General features: G+C 48.9%; 1 protein-coding gene across 2 annotated transcripts; it reads right to left on the bottom strand.

Annotated features, from left to right (window-relative positions):
* Window positions 1–13,613, bottom strand: MYOZ3 (myozenin 3). Of its 2 annotated transcripts, none has more exons than XM_059917518.1 (7): window positions 13,061–13,613; window positions 11,567–11,642; window positions 5,529–5,683; window positions 4,504–4,557; window positions 4,261–4,399; window positions 3,642–3,804; window positions 1–610 (listed from the first exon to the last, which is right to left on the bottom strand). In XM_059917518.1, exons 2-7 carry the CDS (start codon window positions 11,625–11,627, stop codon window positions 442–444), a joined length of 741 nt encoding a protein of 246 aa, XP_059773501.1. In that variant the 5' UTR covers window positions 11,628–11,642; window positions 13,061–13,613; the 3' UTR covers window positions 1–441. The 2 variants fall into 2 exon arrangements, with proteins under 2 accessions (XP_059773501.1, XP_059773500.1); XM_059917517.1 differs by having other exon boundaries at window positions 11,567–11,628; window positions 13,061–13,612.
* Between the last annotated feature and the right edge of the window lie 872 nt (window positions 13,614–14,485).

Raw genomic sequence — 14,485 nt, 5'->3', positions numbered from 1 at the left:
TCTCAGTAAAAGGAAAATCTAATTATCAGAGTGATTCACAGGTAAATAGGCGGCTAGTGAGCTCCCTGTCATTGGGGCAGTGTAAGCTAGACTACAGGAGCAGGAAAGAGTGGAGGCTTGGACGTGAACTCATTGGTGGTTTGAATTCCTAAAGATACAAACCGGGGACGAGTTTTCCTGGAATCAGCTGGGAGTACTAGTTACTAATAGAGACCCTCCACTCAGGAGATTCTGATGCTGCAGGTTTGGGACAGGCCAGAAATCTGTATTAAAACACCTCCAGGTAATTTTGAAGCACACCACATTTGGGAACTGCTGAACTTTGTGACCTTGGAGGCCATTTGTGTGTGATGGCCCTTCGTAAACTGTGAAGTGCTGTCCACAAGTCTTGGCTCCAGGTGTTACCCGCCCTCTGCGATGGGGGAATTGAAGGGGCTGGGGCTACAGCTCCTCAGACTCTGGGAGGTTGCAGACCCAGCCCTGGGCCACTCTGTTGAAGCTGGGTCTGAGGCGGAGGAGTTCCAAGCCACTGGTGAGCTCCGGGACGAAGAGGGTGCCTGCCCTCGAAATGGTTTCCCCCACCAGGCGTCCTCCAAAGGGCACTGGTGTCCTGGGGAGAGAAGAGCAGCAGGAGAGGAAGGCAGTGTGGGAAAGGGTGGCAGAACAGACCTGTGGGTCACCACGTGCAGCCCCCTCCCCTCCTCTCTCTGGGCCTCAGTTTCCCTGCTACTCAGCAAGGTTCTGTACTGTCTTTAACAGGTTTCTCCAGCTCTGCCCATTCTCAAATCTGCCCCTAGTGGGGATGGCTTCTTGCTTTGAAATAGGAGTGAGGTTTTCAGTGAGAACTGGCTTGTCCTGGCAAAACTCTACGTTCCTGTTAAGGAAGGTCTAGAAGGGAGTAGAATTGGAATAGAGTTTTTCCCTCCTCTTGTCATCTCCCCTTAAAACAATATATCAAGACTGGAGAGAGGAAGGAGGGTTAGAAAGAACACTGAGAATCAGAGACTACAGATTACCACAGAGACATGCCATTTCTCACTCATAAGACTGGCAAGGATAAATGATTTGGTAATGGGGCAAAGTTAGTGAGGCGGTGGGGCGAAGTCTCACTCATATACTGCTGGTTGGAGAGTAAATTGGTGTCGCTCCCTTAGAGGGCAATGTGGCAGGATCTTTTAAACCTGAAAATGTGCAAATTCTGTCAACCAGCAACTCTACCTGTAAGCATATGGCTTAGGGAAGTGCATGCACAAGGAAGCAGGTATGAGCAGCGATTAGTGACAGCCCAGAAACAAGCCATATGCCCACTGGCAGAGGAATGGATAAGATAAATATAGTATATTCACATGGCAGAGTACTATATAGCAACTTAAAAGGAATGAAAAGAGATATAGGTATTAGAAAGAGGAGACTGCAAAAGCATAATAACGTTGAGTGAAAAAAGCAAGCAAGTTACAGGATGAAATACAAAGTAGCAAAACACACACACACACATGCACACCAAACAATGCTACATCCCCATAGGTATGTAGCTGCTTGTAGAGAATATTCTCTTGTAGAGAATGTTCTGAAAACATACATACCAACCTGACAACAGTGTTACCTTTGGGAAGAGAGCTGGGATTGGAGGATGGGGAACAAAGGGGCCCTACCTTTATTTGAAGTCGCCTAGGGTTTTCTTTAAAGATAATATAAATACATGATTTTCAAACTATTTTTTAATTTTAAGAGAATAAAAAGCATTGCTCATGTAGTGTTTTCCCTGCAGCCTGGGACCAATGGAGAGAGGGGAACGCCTGCTCTGGGGTAAAAAGGCAAGGCCAGGGCCTGGGTTCCAGCCAGGACAGTGTTTCTGCCTGGACCACCACAGCTGCGATGGCAACAGCCAGGCCCCGCAGGAACAGGCTGGGCTGTTTCCAAGTCAAGCAGGCCTCACCGTTGGGCCCTTGATCAGGAGCCCAGAGTCCTGGATCCTGAGCACAGCTTGGCCACCAACGCTACAGTTCCTTCTCTCTCTGCCTCAGTTGCCTCTTCTGTCCCAGGAGGGGTCTGGGCTCAGGGGTCCCTAAGACCCTCCTCATTTTGGTGGGAACATGCCTCAGCCTGTCAGAGCTGAGGCATGAAATGGATGGGGCTGCGACCTGCAATGGCCAGCCTGGAAGCTGGCTGCTAGCACTGAATGTCAGCTGAGGGTTTTAAATAGCTGGACAGGCAGGGTCTGAGGGCCCCAGGAGGAGAAACAGCACAGTCCTGCCTGGCAGGAAACCCCAAAATGTCTGCCAGTGGCTTGTGATTCACATGAGGCCTGTTGGGCCCATTCTTCCCATCATGGTCCTGCCTGGCTCTCAGCTGTTTGAGGGCAGTCACATCCCTCCTGAGCAGTCTCTTCTCAAGGCCCATCACCCCCAGTTCCTTCAGCCCTTCCTCAGAGGGCTTGGTCTCCAGGCCTAGCAAGACAGACACAGTCTCCACGTGTGGTCTGAGCAGGTGCCAGAAGAGCTGGACTGTGGCCTCCTCTCTGTGGACCCTCCACTTTCTCACTTAATCCAGCCCAAGCCAGAGGAGCATTTTTCACAAATAGCAGCAGAGTAAGGAAGCCAACTGAAATGCAGTTGAAATGCATCCCCCAGCCCAAAGCCTTCCTTCCTGCCAAGCTCCTGTCCTGACTGCTGTGATTTGTTTTCAGGCCCCCAGGGCAGGATGTTAAATCTATCCCTTTTAAGTTCTCCCCTGTTGGCTTTTTCAGCCATCATTTCAACCTGTAAGTAATAATAATAATAATAATAATAATAATAATGGCAGCTACCATTTATTGAGAGCTTATCACTTGCCAGAAATTTTGCCTAAGGCCTCTCATGCCATCCTCACGACCATCTTATGAAGCAGGTACTATAACAGTCTCATTTTACAGGTGGGGAAAGGGAGGCCCAGCGAGGTTAAGCCACTTGCCCAAGGTCACACAGCCAGGGGTGGAGATTGCATTAAGCCCTTGTCGAGGGCCCACGTGCTAAACACTATGCGCCACTCCTTTGTGGCTCTCACCTCTGGTGTCCAACATTTCACTGCCACTCCCCACAGTGGTACAGCCTCAAGATCACTTTCTAGGCCTCTTCCAGACCACTGATGAAAGTGAGGAAAACGCTGAGCTGGCCTAGGACTGGTGAGATCTGGGGCCCCCACCCAGGGAAGGACTCGCACCTTGATGTCCATCAAGCAGATGGCACACAGCAGTGATGGAGAATAAGCAACTGGACTCCGGAGTCAGACAAAACCAGACTTGAATCCCAGCCCTGCCACTGCTTCCTTGCTTTGTGATTTTGGGCAGATTGTTGATAATCCTCTTCTCCAGCAGAATAGGAAAAACTGTAGCACCTGCCCCACCCTGTTGTGGAGGAGTATCCAGCAAGATGTGTGCCACATTCACCCATTTACTCCCTATACATTTATTGAGCACTAGTTAGTTGTGTTAAGGCAAGAGCTCTACTGAGTTTTAGCAGGGGCTCAATAAATGTATATACGGCGTTGGGGGTAGAGCCTGGCATGTAGCAAGTGCTCAGGAGATGCAGCTGCTGCCGTGGTTGTGACTGGCTCCAGTGCATCCTCCCTCCAGGTCTTTCCCCAAGCAGCCCGCCTGCTCTTACGTGTTGAAATTTCGATACTCCAACAGGCTGTCGGTGTGACTTCCGCCTTCGCCCAGGTCGTCCCGGTAGCTGACGAACTCCTTCCACGGGCAGCTGTAGCCCTTGGGGATGGCCGTGTGGTTGAACTTCTCGGGAGGGACGCCCTTCAGTGGCTCAGCATAGCCTAGGGGTGGAGCATGGCACGTGGGAGGTGGGAGAGCAGGACGCCTGGGTTCCTTTTAACCTTGCCCCCCACGCCCCGCTGCAGACACTGTTTTGGGGGGCTAGGAAAGGGGAGTTGGGGGAGGGGTGGAATGTGGTGCTAAAGTTGCTCCAGCAAAGAGGACCCTTCCCCATCCCTGGAAACAAGGAGGATGGAGCACTGGAATTGCGAGTTGGGGCGCAGACTCTAGTCTTGCCTCGGACGCTGACTCGCTCTGTGACCTTGGCACATTGCTGCGCTACTCTGGGCTTGTGTTGGGTCTTTGGAGTGGGGTGAGTGTGTGTGTGTGTGTGTGTGTGTGTGTGTGTTGGGAAGGAGGTGGAGATATAGGACACTCTCTGGATGCTCTTCCTGCCCCACCGTGGAGCTCGCCCATGCTACGGTCCCCTGGTCCTGGGACGCGGGCAGGCCACTTACCTGGTGCCAGGGCACTGGGGCTGTGGGCACTCACTGGCCGGGCGGCTGTGGGCTGGGCACCCTCAGGGCCCCCAGGCCCTGAGGTCGGGAAGATGTGGAGCTCAGAGTGGTAGTTCTGCCCCTCAGAGCTGTTAGCAACCTAGGCACAGGGGCGGGAGCTCAGAGGTGGTGGACCGGGGAATCTGAGCTGCCTGGCCCCTTCCCGCAGGCTTCCGCCACTTCGGGGTCTCTGTGCACGCTCACCGTCCCAGGTTCCGCTGTTCCAGTCACCTTCTCCTTGGCGCTTCCTGCCACGAGCTGGGGGGAGGCGAGGGGCAAATAAACTGCAGGAAGGCCCAACGGGGCAAGAGGCCAGGGTTCTCCCTCCACTACAAAAAGGCAGGGGGTGGTGGGAGGTCATAATCCTAGAGCCCGCCTCCCAGGGATGTTTCGGGGAGGGGAGGATGAGTTAATAGAGCGCTAAACCCTGGAACAGAGAAGTGCTCTTATATACGTTAGTTGCTATTATAGTATTGACCCTGGGCATATAATACTTAACCTCTCTGAGCCACAGTTTCCTTCTCTGTAAAGTGAAGATGATGATAATAATATCATTCTCTGATCATTAACTGAGAGGATGCATGCAAACTGCTTAGCTAGTACCGTCATAAGCACATAGCAAAGGTAGGTGTTTTGTCATTTTTATTATTCTGCCACATCGATCCCTCTCATCATCTCCTGTTTCATCCAGAAATTGAGTGGAGTAGGATGAAAGGCCCCTGAGTTCATTAGAAGTACCTGAAACTGCCTGCCACCTTTTTGAAGCTGGAGGACAAGCCATTCTTGCCTTCTTTCTCTACCAGCTGACTGTCTCGTGGCCTTTGCCTTCTTCCAGTGGGAAGAAGAGGACGGCATTCTGCATTTTCCATCTTAGATCAAGCTCAAGTCTAATCTAAATCCTACTTGCTGCAAATTCAGCCCAGAGCACCTGACTATTCTTCTGCACTTTTTGTAGGAGCCAGAGTCCCTTCACTCCATGGGTCATCCTGTCCAATCCACTTTATGTATTGTATCTGGGGAAAGGTGCCTAAAGAGCTAACCCTTTTCTAGGATCACCTAGCAAGGCAGAGGTCAATCTGATGGCGATATCACAGCCGTCCCCAGCTGGAACTTGAGGGACCCCCCCATAGAGGGCAGAGGTCCTATCTGGCTCATTGTTTGGCTCTAGGCTAACGATTGGCCCTCTCTGGCCCTCAGTTTCCCTGTGAACACAATGGAGGCTTACTCACCGCACGCGGGCTGGATGCAAACTCAAAGGTGAATTTCTGCACGCGGCGCTGTCTCTTATGGAAGAGGAGGGATCCTCGGTTGTTACGCAGTGATAGCTCTTCCAGCATCAAGTCCTGGGGCACCTTCAGCTTCTTGCCCAGGTCTAGCAAAGGCACTGCCCAGAGAGGCCAGAGGGAGCTCTTACTACCAAACCCTCAGGGCACTCTGGGTTGCTGCCTCTAAGGGGACCTCTACACAGCACCGTCTGCTGTGTATGAGAGTGCCGATTTCTCCCCCACTTGCTGACCCTGGGTGTCATTATTCTTAGGAATCTTTGCCCACCCAATGGGCAGAAATGACTCCTCCGAGTTTAATTAGCATGTGTTTGACACTCAGTGAAATTGAGCATCATTTCAGATGTTCTTTGGCCGGGTATATTTATTCCATGCGTTTCCCACGCAGCTCTTTGCCCATAATGGTGGAGGTAGTGAGTAATGATCAGATTCTAGGTATCTTTTAAAGGTAGGCCACGGGTGTGGGATGTGAGAGACAGAGAGAGAGAGAGAGACAGAGAGACAGAGAGACAGAGAGAGAGACAGAGAGAGAGAGACAGAGAGACAGAGAGACAGAGAGACAGAGAGAGAGAGAGAGAGAGAGAGAGAGGTGTGGGAGGTAAAGGCAAGGTTTCTGGCCTGAGCCGCTGGGAGGATGGAGTAGCCGCTCTCTGAGATGGGAAGGCTGGAGGAGGAGGAGGTGTGAGGAAAGACCAGGCATTCTGTTCTAGACATGTCTTCTTTTAATGTTAAAATAGCCTTTTATTATTATAAAAACAGCATATATGTGCATTGAAGAAAGTTAGAAAATATAGACATAAAAGAAAAGAAAAACACCATTTTCTACCATCCAGAGGTTGCCACTACTAACACCTTAGTGTATATCCTTTCCTGTCTTTTTCATTGACTGTGTATTCATATGTGACTTTTTAACCAAAATGAAATCACAGCACAGCTGCTTTGTAACTCGCTTTTATCAGTTAAAGATCCCCACCTTTCCAAGTGAATGAATTTTTTTTTTTTAATATAATGCCTAGTCCATATTCAAACTCCCCTAATTGTCTCCAAAACTGAGCATAACGTTTGAAGAGCCTTGTAGGCATCCCAGCGGAGATGCCGAGGAGGGCGCTGGATATATGAGTCTAGTGTTCATGGGAGAAAACTGACCTGGACATAAAAACTGGGGCATCAGGAAGTAGAAATGGTATTTGCTGTTGTTGTTTTTTAATGAAGGCTGTCCCATTTATTTCTTTTCTCATAGTTAGGACCAGTCATTATAGCCATGTAGACGGATTCCAGGGCTGATGACCGTCCTTAGTAGTTTGGTGGCCCATCCACATCCTTGGCACTTTCCCCGCCAGCAAAACACGTACTTTTATGTTGGCGCCGCAAGGGAAGACTTTTGGAAGAGAGGAGTGTCAGTGTGGTGAAGACGTTGGTAGGAGAGGGATACGTATGGGCAGCACAGGCAGAGTTGTCATCTCTACAATCAGACACACGTAGGTTCATATTCCAGCTCTCTAAATGGTATTTGGAGCCTGGAGGCTAGGTGAGATCACCAAGGATATGAGAATGGATAAAGAGATCCAAAGACCGAGCCCCGGCGCCTCCAACATTTAGACTGAGGAGATGAGCCCCAGCCCTGGAGCCTGGGAGAAAACACCCGGCAAGTTAGGAGGAAATCTAAAGACTGTGGTGTCCTAGAACCAAATGATGAAAGTGTATCAAGGAGAATGGACTGATCAACGGAGTCAAATGTTGCTGATGTGTCAAGTAAGAGGAGGGCTGAAAACTGACCATTGTATTTAGTAACATGGTGTTATTATTGGCAATCTCCTCAAAAGCAGTTCCTGTGGAGTATTTGGGTGTGAAAGCCTTATTGGACAGAGTTCAAGAGAAGAGGACAGAGTTAAACCACATCACGAGGAAGCAATGAGCCAAATCTAGGATGTGGGACGTTCTAGAGGGCAGGTGGCCTGGTGTCTTCAAAGGAGTGAATGACATGGAAAAAAAGGAGGGGGGCGGGCAGTGTTTTAGATTAAAGGAGATTTAAGAGACATAGCTACCAAATAAAAACAAGGGCCCTTGAGGGTACAGTTATTATGCTAAGTGAAATAAGTCAGATAGAGAAAGACAAATGCCATATGATTTCACTTATATGCAGAATATAAAAACAAACAAACATAAACCAAAATAAATGATCAAACCAAACCAAACATCAACAAACATGTAGATACAGAGAACAGAGTAGTGGTTCCCAGAAGGGAATGGGGGTCGCAGGGGAGGGTGAAATGGGTAAAGGGGATCAACTGTATGATGAAGGATAGAAACTAAATTTTTGGTGGTAAGCATGCTGTAGTGTATACAGAAGTAGAAACATAATTTTGTACACATGAAACTATCAATATATAACGTTAAATATGAACCAATGCTACCTCAGTTAAAAAGTGGCTCTTATTTGGATCCCCATTAACAAACTAGAAAATTGGAGGAATTATAGGAAATTTATAGGACTGGTTATTAGATAGTATTAAATCAACATTTAATTTTGTTCAGTGTGTTAATATCTTTGTGGCATGTAAGGAAATGTCCTTTTTATTACTTTCTGTGAAGTATTTGGGGGATGAAATGACATGCTCTTTGGGATTTGCTCCGGACCCCAAGAATAAAAGGAGGGCCACAGGGATTTGCACTCTCAACTTTTGTGTGTGTGTGTGTGTGTGTGTAAGTTGGTTTAATAAAATGTGAAAAAGAGAGAAAGAGAGGAAGTATAGACAGAGGCTTTGAGGAGGTGTGCTCTGAAGGACCATGGCTGGGGGCAGCTGTGGAAGCAAGAGCGGTTTGCTTGCTTGTTGGTTTGCTTACTTGCTTGCTTGTTTTTAAAGAGGGAGGAACAATAGCATGTTTGTTAGCTGATGAGAAAATCTGACGATGCAATAAGGAGAGGGGAGAATTACTGAAGGAATGGCTTGAGCAGGAGACAGGGCAGGGAGGGTGTTCAGTGCCCAGCAAGAAAGGTTGGCTTCACACAGGGCAAGGAGAGTTCATCTATCATATCAGGAAGGAAAACCAAGAACAGGGACACAGATGCAAACAAGTGGACAGATGTGGAGGCGGGAGCTTGCAGAAGTTCTCTTTTGGCCACTTCACTTTTCTCGGTGAAATAAGAAGCAAGGTCATTAGCTGAGAATGAAGGTGGGGGAGGAGGTATTGGAGGTTTGAGAAGAGAGGTTGCTAAAGTTATCTCAGAGAACAGCAGGGGAGAGTGAATGGGTCAGGGATGGGTGATGTGGTCACCAGGCAACACTGAGGGCCATTCAGGTGCTGTGATTCTTCCCATTCAATGGAATCCTAAACGGCCTTTTAAAAAAGGAGGCTGATGTTTCTTTCATTCTTTCAGCAAATATAGAGACAGCACCTTCTACATGTTAGGATCAGAAAGAAATCCACTGTAGATTAAAAGGGGGGAAAAAAGGAAATTTCAGAAGAATCTGTATTCTAAGATCCCACTCATATATTTTAAAAAATAAGCACATGTTTATGTATGCATTGAAAAATCTGCAAGGAGATATGCCAAATATTGGCAGTAACAATTTGGGGACCTCGGAAGGAGGAGGGCTGGAAATTGTTTGCTTTGTTTCTGTTTTTGAACAAGAAAATGTACTGCATACTTAAACAGATGAAAGACCATTTATACCTAAATACATAATAAAAGTCCCCTGGCATCATATTCTCAAATGCTGTTCAGATGAACTGAGCTTAATATTTAAAAAAAAAAAAAAAAAAAAAAGCTATAGGTAAAACCTATTTGACTAAGCAATTCCACTTCTAGGCATTCGTCCTCGGGCAGAAAAGTTGAATGAACATGCCTGAAGATATACATACAAGGATGTTTACTGCAGTGAGTTTTCGAATTGTGAAAACTGGGAATCAGTCTTGTGGTGCATGCTGCCCAGATGCCCTTTATCAGTGACTAACAGCTCACAACTGTCACCTCCACAGAGAACTGCCCCGGTGAGTAGAGGCTGCAACAGCCCCCTTGCTGAAGATGAGATGAATTCTGTAGGGCAATTAATTTATGCTTTGGAGCCCACGTCCTTACTTAGCAGTTTCCTCTGCTGGATTGTGCTTTTGTCAGTTCCCTTCTCCTAGGAGTGCGAGCTCAACAAGTCACTTGTTTGGGAATCCTCAGGCTCTACTCCTAAGGGTCCCAACCTGGGCTGAGGCTTCATGGCCTCCCTTAGGGGATGTGTGTGTATAAATATATATAATATCTTATATGCTGGGGGAGCGAGGGGAGGGGAGGGGTGAGATAAGTCATACTAGGATGGAAAGAAGCCTGTGGTGTGCCGCTAAGTGAAAAAACTTTAAGATGACGAACACAGTGTATAGTATTTCGCCCGTGTGTGTGTTTATATAAATACGTTTATATATGAACGGAAGAAGGATTTACACAAAACTGTTAACAATGGTTCTCTCCAGATGGTTTTGTTATGAGGAACTTTCACATTCAAAGTCATTCATGTCTGCTTTGTCTGAATATTCTATAAAATGAATGTTTTATTTATATAACCATGTGGTAAAGGAGCAGTTTTGGAGACAGAGCTCTGGGGTCAAATCTCAGTTCTACCACCTACTATATATGTGACTTCCTAGCTTCTCTGACCCCTGTTTTCTCATCTGCAAGATGGGTGTGATCGTATCTAATTTACAGAGTTGTTGTGAGGGTTATATATATAACGAAAGGTACAAATGCTCTTAGCACAGTATCTGAGACATAGTGAGCACACAATAACGGTAAGTGTTTTATTATTATTATTATTTTACAATGGCTATCTTTCGGTGGTGACACCATGAGATTTTTTCCTTTCTGCTTTTCTTTAGTTCCAAAATTGTCCTTAATTAATACCCTAGCAATCGTCAACAATTCATGTATTTCCAGTCTGGCATAAATGTTGTGCGTCAGTATTTGGGGGTCTGTAACTAATTAATTACTTAGACAAGAGAAAAGAAAATGCATTGCCTGATTCTTCTAGTTAGAGCATCGGTACCTCACAAAGCTTGTGTATTTCAGCACAGAAAATCATGGAATAAAAAAAAAAATGACACCAACAAAAGGAGGCAAGAACACACAAAACAAGTTAAAAGTACGACTTACACATAAAGTCATACACATGATTAAATACTTCCTAGAAAACTGAAGGAGGTAAAACTGCAGCAATGCCCTTAGACATGGGTTTATCAGAGCTTGGTTCACTTCCCATCTGCATCAGAATCACCTGGGTACTTGTCTAAAAGGCTAATGTATGGCCTCCTCCCCAGGTCCCCTGAATCAGAATTCCTGGGGGTTGATGCTGGGAATCTGTATTTTTAACCAACGCCATGTCACTGCGATTCACAGTAAAGTTTGAGAGTCCTGCCTTAGCTAAATTTGTTTTTAAAATATTTGAAATGCTCTAAAGTAGGCCAAATCAACAGACTCCAAAATTATGCCAAGAGGTCTTATAAAGTTGATAATCATGTATTTTAGATGATTTATGCATTGGATGAATGTGCTTTTAAGTGAAATGGTTTGAGGCAGATTGGGCAGCCTATTCCTGCCCCCCTGACCCGCTCTCCCCTGACCCCTTGTCTCTTGCCATGGGGGCTCGGGGACACCGCCCAGTTAAAACAAGCAGGGGCAATCTGTGGGACGCTTGGGCCATTGTTAGGGTTGAATCTGGGACCAGAGCTCTCAGAGCTCCATTTGGGGCTGAGGTAAGGACTTAGGTGGGGGCAGAGCCCAATCTAGGGCACTCAACCTCAGCTCTTGGGGGTGCAGGCATCAGGGCAAGGCCCCTGCCAGTGCTTTGGGAAGCTTCCAAGCCCAGGCAGCAGATTCCACAGGCTGGCCTCGAACTCACACCTGTTTGCCCAGACCTGGGACCAGCAGGCCTGAGTGGCTGCAGCCTGGGAGCAAGAAAGCATGGGATCTGAGGAATGCTCAAGGACTGGGTCAACCTTACCTGGTTCAGTGAGGTCCCCCATGGTAGTCATTACTGGCCCCTTCTGCTCCTTGGGGATCATCCTGTGGAGGAGAGACTGCCACAAATGGTCCAGGCTACCTCCGTTCCTCCCCAGACCTCCCAATCCTTGGTCTACCCAACCCCAGGCCTGCGCAGCCTTGGCCCACCCCAAAGCCTCAAGCAAGGGCTGTCTGAGCTGGAAAGAGGAGGCTGAGGTCCATGGAAGAAAAAGGAGATGCTCAAGGTCACACAAATCTGCTTCCTTGATGCTAGAGAAGCACACACTCATTGGGGGTAGTTTCTGGGACATTAGGAGATGGGGAGGCGAGGGTCTCTGACTGTTGTTGTCCACTGACTCAAGTGAGCGCCAATCAGAGGCTGAAAGAGGTTGGAGGTTGAAGTCAGGGGGAGAGGAGCGTGGGTGGTTAGGCTGAAGCTGCACTGGGGTCTGCAAGGTGCGCCCCTCCTGTCCTCAGGACTCGGCTCTGAGGCTTGAGGGCGCAGGCTGATCCAAGGACACTAAAAACAACCATCAGCCCCCTTCCTATCCCCCCCTCCTTCAGCTCACTTGCATGGTGTTCTTTTCTCCCTCGCTCCTTCTCTCCCTCTTCCTCCATCCCCCCATTTGCATCTTATGGCGTGTCCCAGGAATCTTGGAGGTGATTTACAAATAAAATGAGGTCCAAAGCCCCAGAGAAGCCCTGTGGGCCCCAAATCCAGATCCCCTAACTCGCCCCCCAGGAGAGAAGGCAAAGTCCTTGAGCCTCCTGACGGCCTTACCAACCCTTGTGCCCCTCTGCTTTGCTTCCAGGTTTTTCTATATTTCTTCTTTTAGAAAAACAATCTGCCTCCATCTGTGCCCCCCACGCCCATACCCAGCCCCGGGTCAGTGGGCGCTGAGCTGGGCGGCCTGGATTCTAATCGGTGTCCCTGACTCCCTCGGTAACTGTGAGCAAGTAGCTCTCCTGTAACCTAAGGAGACTGGGCTAGATCATGGGTATCCATGGATGTGCTTCAGGGCATACACGAACCCCCTAAAACTGCATGCGAACATGAGCACACATGCATGCATTTGGGGTGATGCCCACGAGCTGGTGGACAGCGCTCCAACTGGGACCACTTAGGATTCCACAGTCCCCGGAGCTGTTTCTTGACAAACACTCTCCTTATAGAAATTCACAGACATTGGGAAGGACCCCTCATTTTATAGACAGGGACCCTGCTTCCCTCTATTGCTGAAAGATCTTAGAGTCCTGAGCAGAGCCATTACCTACCCCAACCTTGAATCCTAGCCACCCCCTCTCCATTTAACCCAGAGTAACCCAGAGCTTAGAATCCCTCCCTTCCCAACTCAGGGTCCAGGCTTCCACGAGGCCCCACCCTCCCCGGACCCCCTTGGGCCCTTCCTCTGCTTGGGGGAAGGGGCTCTGGGAATTGGCTCCTCCCCACTGCCCACTCCCCACAGCGCCTCGAGCTCCCCTTGAATCCTGGTACCTGGGAGATGGAACCACAGTGGGCAGGAGGGAGTGTCAGACCCTCAGATTAACACCTCTGTCGGGAAGCTGAGAGTTGAGTGGTCGGTGTCTGTGCAGGCGGTCGTCAGTGAGCTGGGTATGCCTTGCCGCCAGCTCTGGCCTCAGCTGATGAGAGTTGTCCTTGCCTTGTCGTGGCTCACAGCCTTATTTTGGGCTGCAACAGGATCCAGGGACAGATGCTAGAAGCACCAGGCCCCAGGGAAGACAGGTGCATGGGCAGCAGGCCCTTGCAAACAGAAGGCCTTGCACATGTACAATACACATACATATGCACACACCAAAGTCACCTGGAAATGCTGAGTGAATCACTGGTCCCCTGAGCTTGCAAATTGTATCCTTAGGGCCTAGATCAGGGCCTGGTAGGAACTCAGTAGATATTTGTTGAATGAATGATTGAATGGGTAGATTGATGAATGAATGAATTGTCCCCCAGTAACTTTGCTTGACTTGTTCATTCCTCCTTTCCTTTCTTCCTCTGCTTCCTTCCTTCCTCCCTTCTTCCCTCTCTCCCTCCCTCCCTCCTTCCACCTTCTCACATTCTCTGAGCCTCTCTCTATGGACTGAAAATAAATAAGGCAGGGCTCTGTCCTCAAGGAGCTCAGCCAGGCCTGTGTCAGACCTGTAAACAGCCTTTGCGACGCATCATGGGAAATGCTCTGGGAGGGCCAGGGAAGGGGGCCACCAGATCGGCCTGGGGGTGGGGAAGGCCTCCCAGAGGAGGAGACATTTGAGCTGGGCCTTGAAGTCTGAGTGGGAGCTCACAGGCAGAGAGGGGCACGGGCATTGCAGGCTGAGGCCATGGCACACATAGGATGTGAGGGGTCAGCGAGGAGAGCTAGAACTGGGGGCTGGGGTGGTGCTGAGAGATGAGGCCAGACAGGTGGGCAAGGGCCAGATCACAGCAGGCTTTTCAAAAGTATAGTGTGTCTTATAAAGGGCTGTTGGAGTTTAAGGCAGTGGAATGGAGCAGTCACATGGTCATTTTCCAAAGATATCTCTGGCTGCCCTGTGGAAAGTGGGTTGGCAGGAGTTAGTCTGGAGGCAGGACGATTTCACTGTGGTCAGGTGAGACCTGGGGGTGGCTGGACCAGCGAGGTGACAGAGGGCATGGAGAGGAGGAGAGGGGCTTGAGGGGTATTTGAAGAATCACCAGGTCCCAGTTAGAGACTGGATGTGGGAGGTGAGGGAAGGGCCGCTCCCGTTTCTGGATTGAGTCATTCAAGGAAAATAATGGTGAGGAGTAGCGGGGGCAGCTTGGGGTTGGGGGCAGAGACTGAGTTCAGTTTGGAGTGAAACTGGTTTGGCGTGTCTGGGCACCAGGATCACCAGTAGGCAGGGGGATACTGTGCTCAGGAGAGGTTCCTGCTGAAGATAAAGATTGAGT

This window comes from Balaenoptera ricei, chromosome 3, assembly GCF_028023285.1.
Source record: "Balaenoptera ricei isolate mBalRic1 chromosome 3, mBalRic1.hap2, whole genome shotgun sequence".
Taxonomy (NCBI): Eukaryota; Metazoa; Chordata; class Mammalia; order Artiodactyla; family Balaenopteridae; genus Balaenoptera; species Balaenoptera ricei.
Note: the sequence above shows the minus strand (reverse complement) of the source record. Positions and strands in the feature narration are given on the sequence as shown.